Genomic DNA, 24,673 nt, shown 5'->3' on the forward strand with positions numbered 1-24,673 from the left:
CCTAACCACCCTCCTGTTTCACTCCCCCCCGCTCCAACTTCACTTTCAGCTCCACGTTCCAGGTCTTTCTTCCCTCCTGCTCCTGCTTTTTTCTACCAAGAGGAGGACCTTGCCCTGTCTGTGCTCCGCATGCACTGGGGGATACTGTACAAATATAAAGCTGTTGTGAGAGTGGTGACAGGCAGATTCTCCCTCTTCTGCAGCACTACAAGAGGAGAAAGTGCCTTGAGCAAATTCTCCCTTCAACATAGCTAATACAAAGGGAGGATGCCCTGCCCACAGGGACAGCAATGGTCAGGAACGAGCCGAGGGCAGCCTCAGGGTGCCGGAGACTGGAAGGGTAAGGAGATTTCACGCCTCTGGTGGAGCTTGGGGGTGGGAGTAGTGGGAGGAACACAGAAGGAAGAATGTATCGCACCTCATATTCTGGCTCATCGTCACCCGACTTGGATATGCCTTTGTCCACAGCATCGGGGCCCACAGGTTCTGGTGTAGTCGCCACATTAGGAGAGGCAGGGTCAGTGGGCTGCTGCAAGGCGGGTGGGCTGGCCTCTTCTTCCTTCTGGGGCTCGGTCCGAGGTGTCTCCTCCACTGCATTCATCCCAGCAATGACCTTGGCTTTTTTCTCAGCCTGCAAAGAGAGCCAACAGGGTTGGAGCGACAAAGAGCAGACGCCCTGAAAACGTCCCTTGCAAGGTTACAACGGCCAGCTGTACTGAACTGGAAGGAAGTCCCATTGAAATGAATGGGTCTAAGGTCAGTAAATTTGATTAGGATTGCACTGTGAACAATGAAGAAGTCTCGGTTCACCTGGGAAGGTTCTCTTCGTCTATCTCACAGCATGTTGGTGCTTGAGAACAACCCCACATGGACCAAAGGAAATTCTGGCAGCAAAGACATCACCACGTGGATCCAGACGACCAGTGCAAGTTCTCAGAATAGCGTAACCAGCCAAAGCCTTTGCAAAAGAGCAGGATACAAAGCTGCCATTCCTAGTTGTCCAGTATCTTTTTAACTCACAAAGGACTTCACTATCAATAGCTGATGTTGCCTTCATACAATCCCGGGAGGCAGACAGTCACAGGGATTCCTATTTTACAGATAGGAGGACTTAATCAAGAAACCACAACTTGCTTCATCGCAACACAGGCCCACAGTAACTCTGTGACCTCTAAGCCTGAGGCAAAGCCTCTGCTCAAATGGTCTCCACGCACAGTTGGCTCACACTAATTGCTCAAGAGAAGAGGCAGAATGAATATGGTGAGAAGAGAAAGGTTACGCACGGGTCCCCATATCCCAGAATCCAGAGTCTGAAAAGGTTGAAGGTGCCTCCTCTTTCTCCTCCAAGAGTGCACACTGCCCTTTTAAAATTCACAAGTTACCCATAATGAGAGAAGTTCATGTCCCACAAGGGAAGGGAAAGTTATACCCTGCAAGGGATCATGGCCTATTACTTCTCCTCCAGGAAGAGCGGAAGGAGGTGGGCAGAGCAGGATGAGACGTCTTAGAGCAAAAGTGGTTGATGCCAACTTCTCACAATGAGGCGTGTGGATGGGGTGTGTGTGTGCTCGGAAGGGGGGCCTGGGAACCTGGAGAACCCAACATTTGGAGGCATTTTTTCCTGCAGGGAAAGGGAGGGGTGTGTGGCAAAAAGTCCCACAATCTTTCTCAGCCACACAGTTGGCTTCTGGTTCATAGGATCTGAAAATATTCAGTGCTGGTTTCCATTTGCTGTTCCTCCCAACGGCCAACACAGAGAAGGAAGGTGAGGCTTCTGAAGACATGAACACTGTGCTCCCAAGGTCCCCAAGACAAGGAAGATGCTGCCAACATATTCTGACCTTTTCCCCTGAATCTGGGACCGAAAGCCAAATTTCCTACAGAAAAAGTGATAACGGGGTGGTGGCACTTGAGGCAATTATCTCAAGGGGTGCACCTCTCAGCAGCATCTCAGCTTTGGGACTTCCCGCCATCCATTCATCAGAGACAGTCTCTGCCCAGACAGTGAACCTACCCCTCTGCAAGTGAAACACGTTTCTGTGCAAAGCACTCACCGGCCACGGCACAATCAAGCAGGCTGCTCTTCAAAGGACTATAGCTGGGTGCCCTCATCTGCTGCAATGAGGGCAAGATCACTTTAAACCCCCTCTTTATTTCCATTCTGCACAACCAAGAGCTCAGCTGGCTATTCGTAATCAGCACAATGTTTGTTATTTAAACAAAAAGGATGCATCTGCTCCTCAGATGCCCAGGAGAAAGGTAAGCACATAAATATTTTAAATCAACAAAGAGCAACATGTCTGGGTAAGTAAATAAAAATGAATGCCAGGGCTCTGTCATCCTGAGTTCTAGTTTGGGTATTCAGGCCCATCAGACCTGATGTGAACTGCACGTGACTCCATGGGATGCAGGAAATCTCCGGCATGCTGAGCATGAAGGCAGAGTTTGGAGGTAAAGCTTGCCACACTGAATGAGCAGGAACTGGCTGAAGAACAGGAGCTGCCTGAGGAGGCAAGTGTCAAGGCCTCACCCAAAGACTGGCTTCCAGATATGATCACAAACTGAGGAACTCTGCTGATGGGATCAATATACTTCGGTCACACTGATATTATTTATTTGTAGTATTTGTAACTCATTTTCCTTACCGTGACTAAAGACTGAAAGCAAAATCAATCCCATTTCTACCAGTACTTACAATCACATTACCCAACCCATTGGCACATCCTTTGCCTCATAGAGAAACATGACCCATCTGTACAGACTCTCGTCTGGATTGTTCGAGAATCCTCCCCTTTGACTTCTTTAGGCCCAACACACTCCAGGTTTGGCGCATTGGGATTAACTACCTTCTGCCTCGCATTGAACCCACATTTTGAACCAACATTTCCGCTCAATTTCCAATCCAGTGATAAAATATTCCCATACTCTTTATTCATTACCCTATAACTCAGGGAAGAATTCTTCCCGCAAGAGTTGTCTTGGGCACCATAAGGTATACTCGAGCCCCTGCCTTGGGCATGGACACCTGGATTCTTCTGCGAGTTTTGAATTCTTCACAGCACTTTGGGACTGACAGATCACTCTCTCTGCACCTCCCCCTCCTCTGCCATCTGAATGGGGTACCTTGCTTGCCTTTCCAGTGTTCAATATTGCCCACATATCTAGTGCTACTGATTTCCTCACCATAGTATTTTGCACAATCTCCCCAACACAACATTTCCTGGGGGCATCCCCTTTATTGCTTCCAACGCTGCAGACCCACTTCAATGACCATTTATACAACTTAGATTCAATTCTGTAGTATCTCAGAGACCAACAAGGGCTTTGAGCTGTGAGCTTTTGAGAGTCAATGCTTCCTTCTTTGAGATTAATGAACCTTTAGAAGCATTTCAGAATACAGCTAGCCAGGTCACATTGTGTTTGCATGATTAGACCATTAAAGTAAAGGTAAAGGTATTCCCTGTGCAAACACTGGATCATGTCAGACCCTTGGGGTGACACCCTCTAGCATTTTCTTGGCAGACTCAATACAGGGTGGCTTGCCAGTGCCTTCCCCAGTCATTACCGTTTACCCCCCAGCAAGCTGGGTACTCATTTTACCGACCTCGGAAGGATGGAAGGCTGAGTCAAGCTTGAGTTGGCTGCTGGGATTGAACTCCCAGCCTCATGGGCAGAGCTTCAGACAGCATGTCTGCTGCCTTACCATTCTGCACCACAAGAGCTACACTTAAAAAGGGGAACAGCTGTTAATAGGAGGTAGTTTCTGTACAGCATGTTTCTAATGCCTGATTTGAGAATATGGACCTGCACATCCTGGACCATGCTCAATAACCAAAAAGCAGGACTAGAGATTGTGACAACTGTAACATGGCAATCCTTTTGGTCCATCTCCCAACACACAAGGAACACCTGAAGACACTCTTCCCTTAAGAGTACAGGATGGACCCACAAGTCTGAATTTGCCTTCAGGTTCTTGAAGGCTGATCAAGAGGACTCCTTTATAGTGCCACCACCCAACACCCGCCCATCTAATTTTTATCCTGCCTTTCTTTCAAGGGGCTCAGTGGTTCTTCACTGCTTCTACTGGCTTCAGCAGTTAAACTCACTCAGTGGTTCAGGAGCCACCTGTGGATCTTCTGGGCACCATTCCCAATGTACCACCTGACATATCTATTTCTATAAAGCAGGTTAAGTCCTTTGCCTAGTGGTTCTTATGGCAGGCAGGTGGCTCCCACCTTGGAACAGCCAGCACCAGAGGAACATGAGAGCTCCAAACCTCCTGAAGGAAAAGGCCTCATGTCAGGTATGGAAGCAAACGTGAGTCTTTGGACTGATGGTACATGCAAATGTGGCTTTCCATTTGCTTCTGCATAACAGGAAAGCAAATGTAGGAAAGTCCAGAATGAGAGGTGCGTATTTGGCCATTTGATTTGAGAGTTCCCAATTAATCAGATGAATCATTAGAGGAGGCTACTGGGTCATCTTTTAATTACATTGTTATTACACATCTCTTTCTAAATGTAAATACCTTTTGAGGTGAGGTAACACAAACCTTCATAAACAGAATCTGCACCCTATTTAAAGATGCAGTTTCCTCCTGCTTGTTCTGTTTGCACCAATGTGGTGCTTATTGGCACCATGGTGGCCACCAAATGTTTTTAAAAAGTGGGCAGGATTGTGCACAGCTTTTGCCCAAAGGGGCTTATAAGATTTTTTTAAATGTTGTTATAGCATTAGCTGTCACTAAAGCACAAGGCTTGTCACTGTGCTGGGTGCGTATGTGAAGTACAATTTCATGTAAAATGGTCAAATTTTACTATTAGAGTTACGTAGAACTTCATTCTTTGAGATTTTGTGGCTGGTGCCTTGTTCTGCAGCAGCCATTATACAGGTAGAGTCACCACCCTGTGTCAGAATTCCAAAGGTACCTGTAGGCTCAAAAAAGTCCCCCCGATTTACGCTAACAACATAGCTCAAATGGCTTAAAACAAAAATTTAAGTTGTGGCTGGCATTCTCAGCCCCCAATTAAAATCTGCCCTCACTGGTGAATGGATGTGCTATGGCTCTGGTCAACTAATCTACCAATTACCTTAAAAGAAATGTGTGGGCCAAATAGCAGACCTTTTTGAGCATGGCCCCCTCCAGCTTGCCCTCCTCCTAATGCACATCATCACATTATACACCAGATCCTAATCCACTCATGGTGGGACAGAATATGAAACTACACAACCTAGCTGAAGCCAAGTCAGAGTCTAAAGAGCATCTGGATGGAAGTCTTGCCGAGAACCCCATTCAAGCTGCCTCAAGTTCTAAAATGGAAAAGCTGGGATATAATGTGCATACAAATAACGAAATGGAAATAAGAAGGGCTACTCTTCCAGCTGTAAAAGGCAACTAGTTCAACCTCTCGGCCTTGCCGGTGGCATGCTAAATGGCTGGATGGAAGCATTTCAGTAGGTGGATCTTCTCCCACTATTATGCTGGGGATGATAAGCTTATGTCAGAACTCCTGAACTTGAGACCACAACACCGCTGAGAACAGATTCAGCCTCTGCACTGCTGGTAAACTGTGACAAATGAGGGACAGCTAGAAGGAGGCCTCGTAACAGCAGCAGTTGCAATGGTCATGGTGGACTCTACAAATGTTTCCAGATGCTCCTTGCTTGACTGTTGTAGTTGCTATCGTCACAGCTGACTTATGGGGACCCAGTAGGGTTTCCAAGGCAAGAGACGTTCAGAGGTGGTTGGCCACCACCTGCCTCTATTGTCACAACCCTGATATTCCTTGGTGGTTTCCAATCCAAATAGTAGCTAGAGCCAACCCTGCTTAGCTCCCAGATTGGGCTAGCTTGGTTGCAGCCTTTTAAACAGTCTCCTGGTTGCCTTTATTAAAAATTAATATCCCATCTTTTCAACATCTGCCCAAGGCAGCTAATGGAGAAACCCATTTGCTCCTCAAGGCTTCCCATGAAGCCCAGGGCCACTAGGGTATTTCCACTCCTGGTTACCAGCCTCCTCTTGGCCTGCTCCTAGTGTGACAGGTGCCAGGTCTGGCAGCCCGCAGACCCTATCGTCCTTTCCAAAGTTAACTCAAACGTACAACAGCCAGTTTGGTGTAGTGGTTAGGAGTGCGGACTTCTAATCTGGCATGCCGGGTTCGATTCTGCACTCCCCCACATGCAGCCAGCTGGGTGACCTTGGGCTCACCATGACACTGATAAAGCTGTTCTGACCGAGCAGGAATATCAGGGCTCTCTCAGCCTCACCCACCTCACAGGGCGTATCTTGTGGAGAGAGGAAAGGGAAGGCAACTGAAAGCCGCTTTGAGATTCCTTTGGGTAGATAAAAGCGGTATATAAGAACCAACTCTTCTTCAGTAATATCAGGGCTCTCTCAGTCTCACCCACCTCGCAGTGTCTGAGGAAAGGGAAGGCAATTGTAAGCCGCTTTGAGCCTCCTTCGTATAGAGATAAGAACCAACTCTTCTTCATCCCATAAAAAGCATCACAACTTTCTCTGCAGGAAGCTTGATTTACTGGCCTGAGAATCCTTGGTGTTAAAAGTGTGGGATGACATATTCCCACCAGAAACCTGGACTCACAGTTCAATGAGGGAGGCACAGAGAAAGGAATATATGAAGAGTTTCATACTGCCAGGAAAGGAGCTGGATTTTCCATAAGCACATGGGTCTTGGTCAAAATGCACTAAGATTATAGACAGAAAGTTTGCAATTTACAAGGAAGGGACTATGGACCTAGTTTGCAAAAGCTAAAGTTGCCGACTTTTAAATCAGTTCCCTTTGATGTAAGTTTGATGTGCAAGCAATCATCAGGAAATCTTACTTAACTCAACTGCCCATTTCCGTTCATTCGCTCACTTTGTTTCGGATTGCTGTAAAGCTGTTATTAATTCATTGTTTGGCATTGGAAGTGTAGCTAGGCAATCTGAGGATTGTTTGGCAGCCAGAAAAGGGAGCCAGGCAAGGAACGTTAAGTGGTAAGCCAGCGGTCCGCAACCTTTTTCCGGTTGCAGACTGCTGCCAAGGGGTGGGGGGAGAGGGCTATCCGGGGCCCGCACATGTGTGTTTGCGCCTGACGGGGGCGCAAACGCGCACGTGTGGCAGTTTCTTGCATGTGTGTATGCGCAGAGCCACCATGCATGCATGTTTGCACTCCCAGCACGCTGGCGGCCACACTACTCCCCCCCCCCCGCGCAGCAAGAAGCCTGCCGGGCCGCAAGCTAATTGGTTGCTTCTGCGGCTGATTTGCTCGCAGCCTGGCAAACGTCTTGCTGTGGGAGAGGGAGCTGTGGCCCACTGCTGAGACACTTGTGGCCTGGCACCGGGCTGCGGACCAGAGGTTGGGGACCACTGTGGTAAGCTATTGCCTGCCTGTGTCATGACCCCTAGTGTTCCTTGGAGAAACTACCACCAAAATCCTAGGCGGTCTCCCATCCAGATACTAGCCAGTCAACCCTGCTTTGTTTCCAAGAGCTGAAGGGATTGGGCTAGCCTGGGCTAGCTATGATACTCAGACATCTCATCCTAACGATTGCACGGACCTGCACCATACAACCCACCTGGAGTCTTAGTGAGAAAGGCGGGAGAAATGAATTTCTATTTAAGTGAGAAAGAGAAAGGGTGTTTTTCCTACCCTTTTGCCAGCCTTAATGGAGACCCAGGCAGGCTTGCCAAAGGGCTTGAGCACAGTGTAGATTTTGTTCCCTTAACAGAAGAGTCACGAGGTCTAGGAAATCCCGCTGGCGGCCCTGTGTAGAAAGTAAAACATCACCCTGCTGGATTTCAGGCAGACTTGTCTCCAGGGTTGGGTGGCGGGGGGAGGAGGTGACAGCCCTCCCTGTTCCTCAGCACACAAAAACGTCATTCTGCTTTTCACCCAGTTTTTAATAATAGAATACTGATACTTTGCTTTATACAGCTTAGTTAAATATCCAAAGTGCTTCACACGTAAGGCAAACCACTTTATTTGCCCAGATTTGCAGACGGAGAGGTTAAGAAAGTGAACTTATTTATTAACTGGATTGCATCTCACACTTTCCCACTTGAATCTCCCTAAGGCAGATCACAATATTGCTAAAATGGAACATGTTACATAAAAAAAGAGGAAGAAATATGACTTACCAATTTAAAACCCATAAAATTAATGGAACTGTTTAAAGAGATGCCGCTAGGGAGTGACCAGTACAGATTTTTAAAAGCCCCAATTTTAAAACTCTGAACTTAAAAAATAAGCCAAACTATATAAACAAAACGTCCCCCGAAAAAGGAAAATATTGTTGGGGAAGGGGGTAAATCTGGGCTGAATTAGGAACGGGCTTGTGGGAATGCCTTGGCCTGCTTCTACAGAATTCTGGGACATCCTGGCTCATGGCAGTCCTAGAACCATTATTTGCACCAGCTCATGTTGTCATGTGTTTTGGCTGGAGTCTGTGGACTGGACTTCAGAGGCTAATTAGCAAGTAGGAGTAAGTGGGTCAGTGGAAGGGCAATTCTTCCTGGCTCTATGATTCCCTCTCAGAAATTGCACTGTGCATTATTGTACCCATCAGTCCCATTCATGGGACTGTCTTCTCCCATACCACCAAATGAACTTTAACGTTTAGGACAGAATTTTCCCCACTGCAGCTCCATTTCTGGAGTCCATGTCCCTTGATGACCTTTGTACCTTGTCTACCATACTGGGAAGTGGCATCATTGGGGGGGGGGGAACAAAGATACTACGAGGATCCAAAGACTACACCAGACAAATGCCCTCCTTGTATGTCTGTATGTGCTACCTGATGGAACCTCAGTGTTTTTACCAGATCTGTAAAAGGGAGAAATACAGCAGATGCAATTTTCCGCAGATGCAGTGATGGGAAAAGTCCTGTTACTAGTTCCACCTGCCATGCAGCTCTTGAAAGCACAGCCTCTCTGTCAGGAAAGAATCTGGCAGTCCATCTAGCACATAGCAGCTGGCCAAGGGGAGAGGCTGTAGAATCTGGGAGATCAAATATAGCAGAATCAAGGGAACATTCCAAGGTCTCAACCTTGGAACTGCAGATAAGCCATTATGTGGCTAGTAGCCTAACAAGAAGAGTTTGTGTAGTGCAATGATGGCAGCCTCTGGAATTGTTTGATATAGCACAGGGGTGGCCAAATTGTGGCTCTCCAGATGTCCATGGACTACAATTACCATGAGCCTCAGGGAGAGCCAGTTTGGCCTCCCCTGATATAGAATGTCTTGATCTGATCTGCCTGCTGGGCAAACAGCAGTGGCTGTCCCAAGCCAGAGACAGGACTTCTGTTTAACTGTTGGGTATTTATGCACAATAAGTAAGCCCAGCTGAAAAAGCCTCAGGATGCGATATGCAAACAGAACGTATCTGTGGCAAACAACCATTCTTCTCATGTAACAGACAAGGAAAGAATCAACTGGATGAACATAACATACACATTCTCTCTTTTAGCTGCAAAAGCTTCCTGGCTTGAGCTATGAAAGTGTATTCCTAATTCTTCAGTTTTCTTCTGTGTCACTTGCATTTGACATTTTCATCCATGTAAAGGGACTGATTCAGGTTTTTCATAACAAATGGGTCTACAACTTTCTTAAGTTAGGGCGTAAAAGTGGATGCTAGAGGCCTACAGGGATGGAGAACAGAGTTGCACTTACCTGTATGTGCTGTTCATTGAGTGGTCTTCGGTGCAGGCACACGTGGGACTGATTGCAGGCCAGCCATGGAAAGGAGCTTACAAGCTTTTCTGAAGAAGCTTCTAGACTCAGGAGTGCTGCCCCTCTCTAGAGACCCCTTTCTCCACCCAAAGGGTCATGTGATAGAGGCACAGTGTTCCCCAGAGTTCACGTCTCCGGTGATAAGGCCTCTGCACGATGGCAACCCACATCAGGGAAATGGGGGAGGGTTGTGTGCCTACACAGAAGACCACTCAATCAACAGCAGGTACAAGTAGAGGCAACCCTGTTTTCATCTTTGTGGCTTCTATGCAATCCAAAAAGGGAGGATAACAAGCTCACTTGCCCTAGGAGGAGGGTGGGCGGGCTGATAAACAGATAATTGCTCAGTGCAGGATCAGCCTAAAGCATCCATAAGTATTTGTCAGGCCACTGCTTAGAAACCGCCAGTAAAGGGAAGCCCACTACCTCTTAAGGCAGCCTATTCCACTGCTGAACTATTCTGACTGTGACCCCCCCCCAAAAAAAATATCTAGCCATGCCACGCCATGGTCTTTTCTTGACCTGGAGCAGAAGTAGCAGCATTTCTTGTTGCCAAATTAGGCAAATAGGTCCTCGGGTACTCTCTGTTCATTGAATATCGGGGGCAGAGAATGGTCTGATAAAAGACCACTCTTGTTCTATGCTTGTCTGCGTAGCCTGCTATAGTGATTGCTATTATGTTGCTGAGACCTGTATTATGAACGGCTATCAACTGGACTCTGCCTTATTGCTCACTGTGGTTTCTCTGAACAGGCAGAGGGATCCTGTGCCTTCCTGTTTATTCAGGTAAAACTTGGCTGAGACTTGCACAAGTGAGCATATGGAACCACTGCAGTGGTTGAAGCCATATAACCCAACTGTTTTTATATATGTTTGGATGAATGGTATCTGTCAAACAGAAATTTCTTCATATAACTTGACCCTGGTAAGGGCAAATACGGTTTCCCTTTATGGGAATCCAGCATGGCCCTAATGAAGTCGATTGACTGAGTGGGAGAAGCACAACTGATAGTATGTAGGGCTTGGGACTGCTGAGTATAGGGCGGCCTGATGTTCTGCTGAAGGGACGGAGGGGGCTGGTATATGTAGCTCTGTGCCCAGAAAGGCTGAGGATGCTTTTGAATCTGCCTTGGAAAGTACCTTTGTTATACTCAGGGATTTTGCTGTTAATTTGTTCTTCCAAAACCACATCCAATGGAAGGGCTGAAGAGCAAAATACCAAAAATGCCTTTGAATGACAAAGCCAGAGGCTATTATAATCAGCTCTATGCCTTGCAGCATTAAGCTCTTGCTTCCCTTATTTTTGTCACTCTGCAATTTTTGTCCCGTGGACGACTTTGCACAGATGGCTAAAGCTGTATCCTAAATCCCTTGCAGCAAAGGAACTGCCATAGGACTGAATTGGGATATATTAATTATAGCAGTGGTCCCCAACCTTTTTATCACCAGGGACCACTCAACGCCGGGGACCACTCAATGCCTTTTACTGAGGCCCTGTGTGTGTGTGGGGGGGTAGTTTACTCCTCTACTCTCAACCACTGCCCTAACGCTCTCTGATCGCTATGGTAATGTTTAAACATCCCTTCAAAATAAGATACAGACACGCCACAACAATGAAGTGTGTTGTAAAGGGCTGGGGGGGGGGGATGAAGTAAAGGGTCGGGGGGGGGGAGAAGGCGTCCTTCGGGGCCCACCTCCAATTAGTCGGAGGACCACATGTGGTCCGCGGCCCACAGGTTGGGGATCGCTAAATTATAGGATCTGATGGTTGCAGTTCCAACGTGTTGAACTCCAGATTCAAGGCTCATCATTTGGACCAATCACCCTGAATATATCTTCAGGTCCTCTGTTGTCGACGGTGTAGATAGGTCAGCAGCTGTATTCTCAAGATGGCACTGAAGTACTCTCCAAGCCTGCTTCTGAGATTTGCTACAGTGCATCCTCTGAATTTAAACCATGATGGGGAGAATCCAGACTAGATATTTTGCAGGTTTCCATGGATATGGACACTGTAGGGATGTGCACTGTGCCCACTCTAATGACATGAACTGAAATGGGCTCCAAGAATTTTGCTTGAGTGCCTACTGATTTGGTGGTTGTAGGTCTGGTTGTCCTTTCTCCTGTGGCACAGGTGGTCCCGTGGGAGGTGCCTTCAAGATTCCATCCTCTGAGGAATCTGGGGACTGTAATACTTTTCCTGATGGCGAGGGGATCTTGAGTCTTGGAAATGAGTTGACACTGAGCCTCAATGGCAAGCCATAGCATCAGGGAGATTTCAATCTAACGATCATCAGTGTTGAAGGTCACTGGGGTCAGGTGAGGATTGCTGATCTCAAGTCTGGGAGTGAGACTGTGGCAAGGAGGTCTTTGGTTCCAAGGTGAGCCTGAATGCTGTTGAAGCAATGGTGATTCAGCTGGACTCATTTTGTTTCAGGCCCCCTTTTTAGGCATCTTCGGAGGCGGTTCTGATGTGAACTTCAGTGTGGAGCCACAGGATTCTGATCCAAATAGCAAGGGTGTTGGAGCCAAAGTCACTGAAGAGGCCCTCACGCCCTTATCCACCTGTTCACTTCACAAGAGTCCCACTTCATGTGACTTTACACAGAGAATGATTCAAATATAGAATTCACTGCCAGAGGATGTAGTGATGGTTGCAGGAATAAACAACTGTAAAAAGGGATTAGATACATTCATAGAGGATAGGTTGATCAGTGGCTACTAGCCATGGTGACTTAGGGAAACCTCCACATTCACAGACAGTAAACTTCTGAATTTCAGAGCCAGGAGGCAACATCAGAAGGCCTCAGTCTCTATACCCTATTGTTGGCTCTCCAGAGGAACTGATTGGCCACTGCATGAAACAGGATGTTGGACGAGACGGACCATTGGTCTGATCCAGCAGGGCTCTTATGCTCAGTGTATGCTCACAACTTTCCTTTTAGCACAGAGGAGATTATGAGATGCTAAACAATTCACGGAGCTAATTAATGACACTAAAGGGAAGGCAGCATGGTCAGATCTCAGAAGCTAAGCTGGGATGATACTTGGATGGGAGACCTACTAAGGAAGGCTCTGTAGAGGTAGGAAATGGCAAACCATCTCTGCTTCTCACTTGCCTTGAAAGCCCCCTTCCTGCAGTCACCATAAATGTACAAGTTGTACAACATATGTACAACATAATTAAGGACACTATCTGTTTTGGGGAGACGAACTCTCAAGGCTGGTTGCAGGGGTGTCCATATAGTGAATGAGTGCAACACACTTCTGCTTTAATAGATGTTTTTCATATGCCATAATTTTCAAGGCGAACTATTGTCTGCTGACCACAATGGGTTCAAATATCTGGTAAGCACGAGGAGCTGGGGCAAAGAGGAGAATATGAGTTTGATGCTAAGACACTACTTTCCACTCTTGGTGGAAGAGCTCAATATAAAAGCTACTAGGAGATGGGGCTTACTGTCCCTTGCATTGGTTTTTAGCAGTTTGGATATTCAGTTAGGAGTAAAGTGAAGTTTTCCTATTCACTTCATGCCATTGAAGACTTGGAAGGAGTAGCCCTGTGTCTTGCGTAAAGTCTCCAATGGGGAGACAAGGATGCCCCTCCCAGAATTATATAACAGGTCTTAAAGATTCAGGTATTTCATCCACATTCTATGAAATAGTTTCACTTACTTGAGCAGGCCAGAACAAGAGGGGGAGCTCTAAGGCTTTGGTACTTAGGAAGGGAAGCATTTGATGTGTCAGGCCTGGAGGAGGGGGGTGGAGCACCTAACGAGAGAACCCCTCATCTCATTACCATCCAAAGTGGCATCAAATAACTCTTAGAGCAAGACAGAGTGGAGTCTAGACACAAACTCTTCAGCATGAAGAAGACTGTTTCCTGACTCAAGGAAAGAGACTGATAAAAGTTGAAACAGTCCTATCTTAAAAGTTGCAGAAATATACAGAAAAAACCTGGCACTGGGCGAGTTTACACATCGCTGATCAAAGGCTAATGGTTTTTTGAACTGAGTTAAAAGTGGTATGCCGCTTTGTTTTCCATTATGTACACCCCCACACACAGTCACCTTTAATTAAACAGTGAAAGCAAGGAGAACACCCCCGCCCAAACTCTGTCACCCTGGTTTTACCAGTGGCAAAACCCCCAAGAGTACACCCATCACAAGCAGTAACCCGTTTTTCCAAACTGCTTTTAACCCCCTGGAGAATAAGCAGTCGGCTGGCACCTTCAAATGGAGGAATTTGCACACCTGGGGCAGGGGGGAGCCCAAATACAGGATGAGGTCTCAAGTACAAGCGCCCTGTTCTACCACCTGTAGGCTCAAGACCTCCAGTCCTCATAAGCTTTCACACCTTACATCCATTTCATTTGGGGCAAAGCTACTGCCTATGGCAGGGGTAGTCAAACTGCGGCCCTCCAGATGTCCATGGACTACAATTCCCAGAAGCCCCTGCCAGCGAATGCTGGCAGGGGCTTCTGGGAATTGTAGTCCATGGGCATCTGGAGGGCCACAGTTTGACTACCCCTGGCCTATGGTAAGGTGACCAGACTGTCCCACTTTTGGAGGGATATCTGGGGGCACCTGGCAAATTGTACTTATGTTGAAATTTAAAAATATATATATATATTACAATACTATTTTTGCGTTCTATGCATTCTATGAAAATGTTTGTTGCTCCATATAGACAACATTTTAATCAAGAACCCCCCCCCCCCGGTCAATGGTGTCCCGCTTTACCAATGTGGTCACCTTAACCTATGGAGTACTGCCTTCCTCACAGAATCCTCCTCAACTTATTTTCCCCTCCTTCAGCTATAGGGAGGGACTTCAAGCAAAGGATACAAGCCTTCCTTACCATTTCCTATTCATAGCTGGATGATTTTTTTGGGGGGGTGGTGTCTTTCATATGTATGAGGTCCCCCCCCCAGCCTTCCCTGTCAGCATATGATTCAGTTCTCCTCTCCCTGAAGCCATCTGGAGTTGTTTTACTGAACCGTTCCCTGCACCCCACAGGCATTCAGAGATGGCGTGCTGGCTCTTCCTCAGAGGTCGCTAACCCACATTACCCTGACTAATCTATAGGGAGATGATGTGGGTTTTGGGTGGTGTGGAGAAAAGGCATTTTTAAAAAACTAATCTTCCTGCCATGCCTTTTGAACTTTTTATCACCGACATCTGCATAGTCAACATCTTTCCATAAAACGGTGGACACAAAGCTATACAGTCCCACTGTGGTCTAGCCACCTACTTAGTGAGGGACACGTGCCAAAGGTTCTTGGAACCTGGACAAAATGGAGGAAGAGTAAGTCTAACAGGAGGAAGCAAAGAAAGCTCCTGTCAGCTGTTCTGCCTATATATTCTGCCTTCCACACTGACTACGGCCTACCATTTCACTGTTGCTCTCTATACAGAGCACTGGGACAACCAGGTACAATAGATTATAGACTTAAGAGGACACCAAAATATCATGGGTGAATGCAGATCCTAGCACCCAAGAGAACTGAAATCCACAGATAAGTCCTTTTGGAGATAACCTTGCAAACAAAAATTCATGGTGAATGGCTCACAGGAAACAATGTTCAGACCCTGTTTCGGATCCTTTCTCTCCACACATTGGCTCAAGAAAGTAGATTCAGGTGGATTCTGGTGGAAGCAGCAGAACAAAGTTCAAGTCCAGTGGCACCTTTAAGACCAACTAAGTTTTATTCATGGTATAAATAGCTTTTGCGTGCATACACACGTCTTCAATGAAATGGAAGTTACCAGTCCACGCATATGGGTAAAGGGAGAACATCAAATTAGCATACAGGATAATAAAGATGTTTAACAGATGCAAGGATCACAATGGAATAGTGAGCTTAGTTTTTATAGTCCCTGTTTGTTTTCAGTTCAATTCCAGTGAGAAACATTCTACAGTTAAGAAGGGTAGATCTGACCATCAATCTCCAATTTTGTTATATTTTATTTCCTTCACTATGTTTCCCCCTGCCATTTTTAAAAAGTCTTTAAGGTGCTACTGGACTCTTTATCATGTGTATACTAATTTGTTGCTCACTGTTATATATACATTTATAACAGTGAACATAATACTGAAATGAACTTCCATTTCAGTATATCCAAAGATCTATGTGTATATACAAAAGCTGCTACCTTGAATAAGAGTTTGTTGGTCTTAAAGGTGCCACTGGACTTGAACTTTTTTCTGGTTCCAGAAAGGAATGCTCAAATGTACTGTGGGGGAATGGTGAACCCTTCCCCACTGAGGCCCCCAGCCTCACTGACCAGTAGAACTTGTACACGATTTTGTTAATGCCACACAAACACGGAGAAGTTTAAAACATTCTTTAACAAATTCCCTCCCTGAAACCAAAACATTTAGCTCAGAAGTAAGTGTCACAGTGGAAAATCAGACCAGGATTTGAATACAAGGCTAGTTAGACTCACTGCATAAGCACTGGCAAGTCACACTCTCTGTAACCTCAGCAGAATAATGGATAGAGCAGGCAACTCACATTGGCCAGCGAACTGCATGATAGGGCTTTCCTCCAAAAGGTGGCATGCACTGAAAGCTATCTCATTTTAACTAGAAGATGCTGCAGCTTCTGGCCACCCCCTCCCCAGTGTGCGCCTGGGTGCTCCAAAGTCCAGGGTGCCACTAGTTTCAGCCTTCCAAGGGATATGCTGTCTGGGCCTCCCTTACTGGGTTTCAGGAAGTGCCTGCCTCCCCCGACAAGCAGCCTTTCACCTTTCCCCCTTCCTGCTGCTGGCTAAGCCTTTGGAGCTGGTTTGGGCCAGACCCTGGTTGCAGCGGCTGGAATGGACCTGTGCGGTTCCGGGTAACGTCAGCACAAACAGTATCTGCAACTGAAGTAGGAAGACCCTTGCAGAACAGGTTAAGGGGGGGGAGAGGAAACAAGAGTGATCCATACCATGGCCCTCCCCTCACAATCCCCCCCCCCCCCCCCGCTGAAGAGCCAGCAACCAGAAGGGCATTGGCCTAGCCGTCTTCTGAAAGGGGCCTGAGCTTAACCAAGCGAGGGAGCCTCTCGCCTCTGGACAAAATGGAGGGCTGACAGCTCTGGCGGGGAAAGGCGAACTCCAACTTCCAGGCCTAGCGCCCCCTTCTCCGCCGATCCTGATGGCTACTCACCGGACTCACTTCCAAATATTGCACCCACACACACACCGCTGGCCAAGATGCAGGTTTCTCAGGCCGGTGAGCCCAGGAGTGAGGGCTGCACTTCCCCCTTTGAGTACTTCTTCTGAGTGCCCAGAGAAATCTGCTTGCAAATATTCCCGACGCTTACACGCACCCACCCCAACAAAGGCAAAACTTTTGACCAGGTTTGGTGTTCGCGCCCATCCAGGTTCTCTCTTTAAAGGCGCTGGATTCTACCTCCAAGTGAGGAAGGACCCTTTGCAAAATGATGGTTCTTTTCTCCTGTCTGAACCGCTCCCCCCCCCGCCCCCGCCGAAGTTTTCCGTGCAAGCAACACAATTGATCACTTCGCTCGGATCCTCAAACGGGGCATCCTTGCTTCTGCAAGGCCAAGATCGAATCCCGGAACCTCCTGCACCCCCAAAGTCAGCAGCGGCTGCGGGACCCCCTCAGAATCATCCGAACTACTTTAAGGGGGATGCACCTTCAAGGCTCTCCCCTCCCCAGTGCGCCCCTGATCCTTTTGGGCCGTCCCCTTTACAAATGAGGCAGGGGGCACAAAGACCCCCCCCCCAAAAAAATGCCCCATCGACCCCCCCCTCCCCAACAGTACCTGCCTGCATGTCCCGCCGCTGCAGCAACCGCGGTCCTGCCGAGGGGGCTGGAGGGAGAGGGGGCGGGAGGGGGAGGGGGGCGTGGGGGAGGGGGGGCAGCGGCGCCAACGTTCTTTGTCTGGGAAACTCCGGGCCACGTGACGCCGGACGGTTCCTCTGGTTGGCTGCGAGCAAAGGGAAGCGAGGGGGGGCGCGAGGAGAGAAAGGTGAGGGGTGTTCGCAAGACCGCCGCTGGGCTGGCTGCTGGGGGGGGGGGGGGAGAGAACCATGCGCGTGAAACGCGGGCTGCTATTGTGCCTTCCCCCGAGGATCTACTGCGGAGATCGAGCCCGAAGTTGCAAGGAAAGGGGTTAGGGGACCTGCAGCCAAGCGGACCCCCAAAGCAGAGCTGCAAAGAGCAGCCCCCTCCCCCGCAAATCCGGATTCGCCGTAAGCACGTCCACACCGTCTCGGGGCAGGCGAATGGCTGCAAGCCCGAGCGCTCCTAGCTACGAATGCCCACCCTGGTCTCTCTACCCCCCCCCCCCAACCCGAGCAACGGGAGTTTGGAGGCAGCTGCAAAAATACAAACAAATGCAGTGGCCACGCAGAAAACACAAATGAGGAAGGGGGACGACTCTCGAACGTCATGCAAAGCTTGGGAAGGGATTGGTGGTGGGCGCAAGACGCACCGTTAGGACTGGCAAGGGCGTCCCGCCCCCCTCCCCCGGATCTCCGGAACTGGGGCTGCTGGAGTCACATGCTTGCGCCACTGCAAACCATCTGCAAAGGTTTGCGGACTCCATTAGCCCCCGCCAAAAGACTGCTCCCCAGCAACCACTTGGCCTTCGTGTGGCATTCATTTCAGGACCCCCCCCCCTTAAACCAGGGACTAAATGACCCGTCCAGTTCAATCGCCAGAAGAGGAGAAATTCGAACAAGATAACCCCCCCCCACACACACACACACACAAACAACTTCCATGTAGTCCCAGTTCTCATCCTAACAACCATATCTCTCCACCCTCTCAGTCCCGAGGGGCTCCGCTTTGCAGCAAGGAATCTCCTTTACCATGGGGGAATGGTCTGGGGGCTTTAGCAGTAAAGCGCACAGGCTGCAAGCAACCCAACTAAACCGCCTTCCTCAACTCTGGGGAGTGGGAGAGCCAAGCCCACAGGATAAGGAAGAAACAGGAGAACTTTGGCGGGGAGGGACCTTTTGAGAAAGGTAAATTTTTAATACAGCACACGCACTAACCGATACGTGTCTGCAACATCTGCACAAGCACATTCTGTGCAAAGCTCGCAGTTGCAACGGAAACACTGGAGTGGGGGGAATAGCACCTTCCTCACATCAAATTATAGCGTTTCATTTGCTGTGAGGATTACATTCCCCAAACACACCAGCAACACATCCTTGAGAAACAGCTTGTAGAGCCTCGCCAACTGCACAGCTATCATACTGAAAATGTGCCCCGAGGCATAATGAAAACCAAAGTTAATCACGACTAGCTTTTATCTAGTTCCATCTCCATGGATTTGAACCGTAAACTCCCTCTTCCGAAAACTCATCAGGCACCAACACTCTCTCTTCCTTCAAACCCTGGCTCAAAACCCGCTTCTTCCGCAAAGCCTTGACCCCTCCAACTGCAGCAAAGTGCAAGTCTCTGCAACTGAGTTGGCTCTCGTACACCCCCTCCTCATCTGAAATTTAAGAATATAAATTCCCTTTCCACTTATGTTCTCCTATAACCTGCTACATGCACCCATGGCACTACATGAAATATCAACAAGAGAATTAATTATCTGCTGTGGTTATCTGCCCCCAACCTGCAAAAAAGTCTCCAGTGAAGGCTCCCTGTTGGTTGGCGCTCATAAGCGCAACACTTCACTTTAACCTTACAGCCCGTGCAAGGAACTGGGACTCTTCACTGGCACGATGTTATGTTCACACACTCACAGCTTGCTCCAGATGGTGGGTTTCAGCTCTGGCCTAGCTGGAGACAAACTGGCTTTGAAGTGCAGCAGGGCTTCGTCCACAATGCAGATGTTAAACGTGTTCAAAGTACATTTCCTCTCAAGGAACTATGGAACTGTGTAATTTCTCCCTTATTGCATTTTTTAATTTGCACTTTACCACCTCTGGTTGTTTTCCCTGACATCAGCCTTGTGGGTACATCTTCATAGCTGAGCACTTAGGTCCAGTGGGGCATCCAAGACCAACCAACAAATTCCTGGGAGAAGCAGGGCTCAAACCACACCCAGTCTCTAGCCACTGAAGTGTAAAACACACGCTGTTCCTGAAGTGCATGCTAAAGTCTGCCGCATATGTCTGGGTTCCCACAGTACTCTCCTTCCCAGATATCACCGAGATCAAGAAAACCACATTTGTTAGTTTTGAATTGCAGTGAAAGACAGGACCTCTGGGGAGGTCAGATTTTGAAAATATTAGATAACTGGATTGTGTTATTGGCAAGCTTTGTGTGATACCAAATCTGGAGTGCAGCAGGTCTCTGGTGCAAAAGGCCTCTATAGCCTCAACTCTTGTCAATCAAGCCAGCAGAAAAGAGCATTCAAATCAATAACAAGCACATTTGCACATATGTGTGTACTCCATATAGTTACCATATAGCTAGCCTGGAAGAGGGGGGAAACAAAAATTCCTGAAGTCACAAAATAGTGTCAAGGAAGAAAGCGTGCAAGTGTGTTCCATCCAACCTGTCTTCTTGTCCGGGTGGCTCCCTGTCAAGTATGCAGCCCTCCCAAGCCAACCCTCCCCTCCCCATCATGTTTAGCCAGCGGAGGTGAACCTCATGAAGGCTCTGTCTCCCTGCAGGGGAAATCAGTTGCAACTTGCTTGTCTCATTCCACAGTATTGGGGAAACCCCGACATGAAATACCAAAAGCAACAATGACAGCCAACCCAAAGAGAAGGGGAAGGGGGCACTTGCTTCACTTGTTCTCCATCTCCCATGGTCAGAGTTACTGTGAGGATGAGGTGTGGCCAGTCCATATCTTGACCCTTCCCTTGAAAAGTCCCCTGCACCACCACCTCCTGGCACCTACTGTGTGAAAGGGAGACTGGATACCTCAGTTTCCTTACAACACTGCATATGGTCAGCAAAAGGTAAGCCTAGAGCTATACCAGAGAGACACCAAGTGGTGATTGGATGGGGAAGAAGGAGAGGCTGGCCAGTCAGGGAGGTTCAACAAGTGAGCAGGACGTCTAACTCTCATTCTGTGGATACATTCAAATGGGTAGTCGTGTTGGTCTGAAGTAGCACAATAAAATCAGAGTCCAATAGCACCTTTAAGACCAACAAAGATTTATTCAGGGCGTGCAAGCACTCTTCATCAGACTATGAACTCCTTACATAACAGGGAATATATAGCAAAAATCAATTCTGTTACATCAGTAGACTGTGTCACACAACCCAATATAGCCAATGATAATTCTTTTTCTCATTCTGTGTGTGTGCCATCAAGTCACAGCTGACTTTTGGGGTTTTCAACCGAAAGGACTTTCTGAGGCCGTTCACCTTTGCCTATCTCCATGTCAGAACCCTGGCATCCCTTGAAGGTCTCCCGCCGGGGCTGACCCTGCTTCACTTCTGACAAGAGATAACAAGAGCGGCTAGCCTAGGCCAACCAGGTCAGGGCCTACTTCCACTCTCCTCCAAGAGCCAGCTTGGTGTAGTAGTTAGGAGCGCCAACTTCTAATCTGGCACTGACTTCTAATCTGGTGAGCCGGGTTTATTATTATTATTATTATTATTATTATTATTATTATTATTATTATTATTATTATTATATCGATTTATTTCCCGCCACTCCCAAATGGCTCGCGGCGGGTTACAATGTCTTAAAAAACCCATTAAAACTCCCATTAAAAGTCTTTAAAATGTCACAACATGGCAGCACAATAATAAGATCCCCTTCCTACCCCCATTCCTAAAAAAAAGGGGGGGTGGAAGAGAAGGAGGTCAACGATGTTCAAGAAGCCCGGGGGAGAGCATTCGATGTACCCCGGCAGCCCCAGCCTCAACCATAGACCTGGCGGAAGAGCTCCGTCTTGCAGGCCCTGCGGAACGTTAAAGGGTCCCGCAGGGCCCGCAGCTCACCCGGGAGCTCATTCCACCAGGTGGGGGCCAGGACCGAAAAGGCCCTGGCCCTGGTCGAGGCTAGGCGTGCTTCCCTAGGGCCGGGAACGACCAGAAGATTCTCACTCGCAGAGCCCTGCGGGGGGCATAGCGCTGTTTGATTCCTTACTCCTCCCCCACATGCAACCAGCTGGGTGACCTTGGGCTTGCCACAGCACTGATCAAGCTGTTCTGACTTAGCAGTGATATCAGGGCTCTCTCAGCCTCACCCACCTCACAGGGTGTCTGTTCTGGGGAGAGGAAAGGGAAGGTGGCTGTAAGCCGCTTTGAGACTCCTTCTGGTACAGAAAAGCAGCATACAAGAACCAGCTCTTTTCCTTCTAAAGGCTCCGTCAGCCTCCTCAAAACGTCCCATCTTCACCAGAGAGACACCAAGACTGGAGCGTCAGTACGTTTCATTATGGAGTAGCTGCTTGCTTGGAAAAAACCGTATCAGGCAGGAACCAGAGCACAGCAAACTGTTCCTTCACCCCTGCAATTTCCAGAGCCCCCCTCAACTGCCTTCCCGAGTCCTGGTCTGGCCATTTGCCAAGCTGCACGATATCCCCAAAACAGGATGCAATAGGGTGCCTCACTCTGGGGTTTGTTTTCTTATGGTAGGAATAGTGCATGCTTGCCAAACCGGAATGTTTCAAGGAAGACATATGGATCAGAAACACTCCACCAGCGATCTCTCCAACTCTAAATTCCCCACTATGGACAGGAAACTAGATAACGTCTGTGAACCTATTAGTTTAAAGACTCATGGGCAGATTTTCTAAAACCACCATCTCCTAATTACCACAATCACAGTTCAAAAAGCCACATTATTTATTTATTATTACACAGGAAGTATGTGACACCCTTCCAAAGACCTTGCCAAAAGGCTGCACCACCTGAACATCGCTGTAATAGTCAGACAGTCCACGTTTTATTATAATTCCAAGGTACCGAAGTCTGCAGCAGATCCAGTCCAGGTTTTACTTATGGCTCCCTCAAGGCCAGATCTGGGCAAGGTGCTATGAAGGACTCTGGTGGGCCTCATTTTCCTTTGTTTCACACTCTTTTGTTCTAAATACATTTCTACAGTTTAAGCCAAGAGCACAACCTTCAAAAAATTCCTGAGTGAAAGGGCCTTACACCAGCCTCCTCGCCTCTCTCCAGTCCACATCAGCCCAGCCACAGGCTTTGCCCCAAGGAGATAGCAGGTCTTGAAAGACAGCATGGTAAAATGGTTAGAAGAATCAGGACTAAGTCGACTCTAGTTCATATTCCCACAGGGTATCAAACTTTCTGGGTAATTCTGTATGGGAAGAGGTCCATACACCACCCTGACCTTCCTGAAAGAGGGGTGGTATGAATACCAAATAAATACCAAATACCAAACAAAAAATTCTACAAAAGGGACTAAATGAGCAACTTGTGCAAGCAAGCCAAGCCACATCCTGCTGAAGAAGGCAAAACGAATCAAAAACACTCGGGTTCCACAGGTCAATCTGACTTGAGTGGAATTCTGCTTCCCGATTCGAAACGTTCAGATGGATCAAGTTAGGCCTCCGATCATGAGCACAACTAATCTGTCCAGCTTTCCCAGGAAAATTTTATGTGTCCTGCACCCAGTCTCCTGAGCTGATTCACTGCATAAATGCCACCTCCACCAACCTATGCCAGGGAGAAACCTTCCTGAGCCACATAATCCACCAAGTGAGGTACCAGAAATCACAAATCCCTTCACAGATGTAGGACCTGTGAGCAATTTTCTTCTCATGGCTGGTCCTAATGCTGGAAAGTACCATCAAGTTGCAGCCAATTCACAGCAACTCCTCATGGGGTTTTCAAGGCAACAGACAATCAGAGGGGTTTGCCATTGCCTGCCATTGAGTAACGACCCTGGAATTCCTTGGAGGTCGCCCACCTAAATACTAGTCAGGCCAGACCCTGCTTAACCTTCAAGATTGGATAAAATCAGGCTGGCTGGGCCATTCCAGGCAGGGCTCTCACAACTATTCCAAGACGATGCAGGATTAGAACTCAGAACTTTACCTCACTTTGACCGTTTATGCCCTGGAGGTTACACGCTGGGCTGCAGTTTTAGTCGTGGCAGGTTGCCCCACCTCTTCCTGCACCCACATGGGGGAGCACGTGGCCTGGTGTACCTCATCCACCCCTGATTTGTGCTTCTGCATGAGAACTGGGGCGGTGAATTTCCCAGTGCGTAAATGGTATTTGATTGGTCCCCTCTATTCCAGAGGTCTGTGCATACTTGTGTTCAGTGGCTCTGCTCACACTTTGGAATAAGCCTGCCACATACGATGCTAAAGAATCCTACATCAGTAAAAGGTGCAAAGCAGAAATAACTAATGAATGTCTCCAGCAGCTTGGTAATGACAACATGGCAGTTTTAGCTGCGTATATACAAAAAATAATTGTTTAAAACTGCAGTCTATTCTGTAAGCTGCTTTGGCTGTTGTGGAAAGGTGGGATGTAAATATTTTAAATAAATAGAAGGCAAAAGCCTTGTTTGCATTTCAGCTTTAAAGCTGTTAATGCCTTGTGTGTATCCTTTTAATGATTTTGCCGGCTTTCTCATTAGCCAAGAACAAGGTTTGCAGAGACGGCACCTACTTGTGAGCTGTCATGTGTCTGAGCGTAGTTCTGTGTCAAAATGCTCCACACACAGAAAGCTGACACATCAGGGCAAAGAGTTGTTATCTTAGCTTGAGAAAGTTTTCCACAGACTGTTTTTTTCATCATGGGTAAGCATTCAAGTTGCGAGTTGCAGCCTAAAGTGGTACAGTTTAAGAAGAACAAGAATACACCACATGCCATTTCTCTGAAATCATTCATCAGCCTACCGCCCTATCCTCTTCTTGCCCGATTTATAGAGCTGTACTTATTTACTTCATTTGTAGTCCCCCTTTCTCACTGAAACTCAAGGCAGATTACATAACTGTAAAGCAAAAGCCCTTTCCAATAACTCAGGCTGGATAACCCAGTGCTGGATGCTCATTCACTAAATTAACGCTTCACCCTGCTTGTATTTGCTCTA

General features: G+C 47.8%; 1 protein-coding gene across 5 annotated transcripts in view; it reads right to left on the reverse strand.

Moving 5' to 3' along the window:
• The window catches only part of DNMT3A (DNA methyltransferase 3 alpha), a 112,409-nt gene that overhangs the window by 17,686 nt on the left and 70,050 nt on the right, over window positions 1–24,673 (reverse strand). For 3 of the 5 annotated variants that reach the window (XM_077330590.1, XM_077330581.1, XM_077330571.1), the window contains one exon: window positions 419–631. In XM_077330590.1, coding sequence (XP_077186705.1) covers window positions 419–631 — 213 coding nt within the window. Of the gene's footprint in view, window positions 1–418; window positions 632–16,884; window positions 17,370–17,506; window positions 17,913–24,673 lie in introns of those variants that run through there. The other 2 variants (XM_077330599.1, XM_077330609.1) reach the window with 2 other exon arrangements.

The sequence above is a fragment of the Paroedura picta genome, chromosome 1 (assembly GCF_049243985.1).
Source record: "Paroedura picta isolate Pp20150507F chromosome 1, Ppicta_v3.0, whole genome shotgun sequence".
Taxonomy (NCBI): Eukaryota; Metazoa; Chordata; class Lepidosauria; order Squamata; family Gekkonidae; genus Paroedura; species Paroedura picta.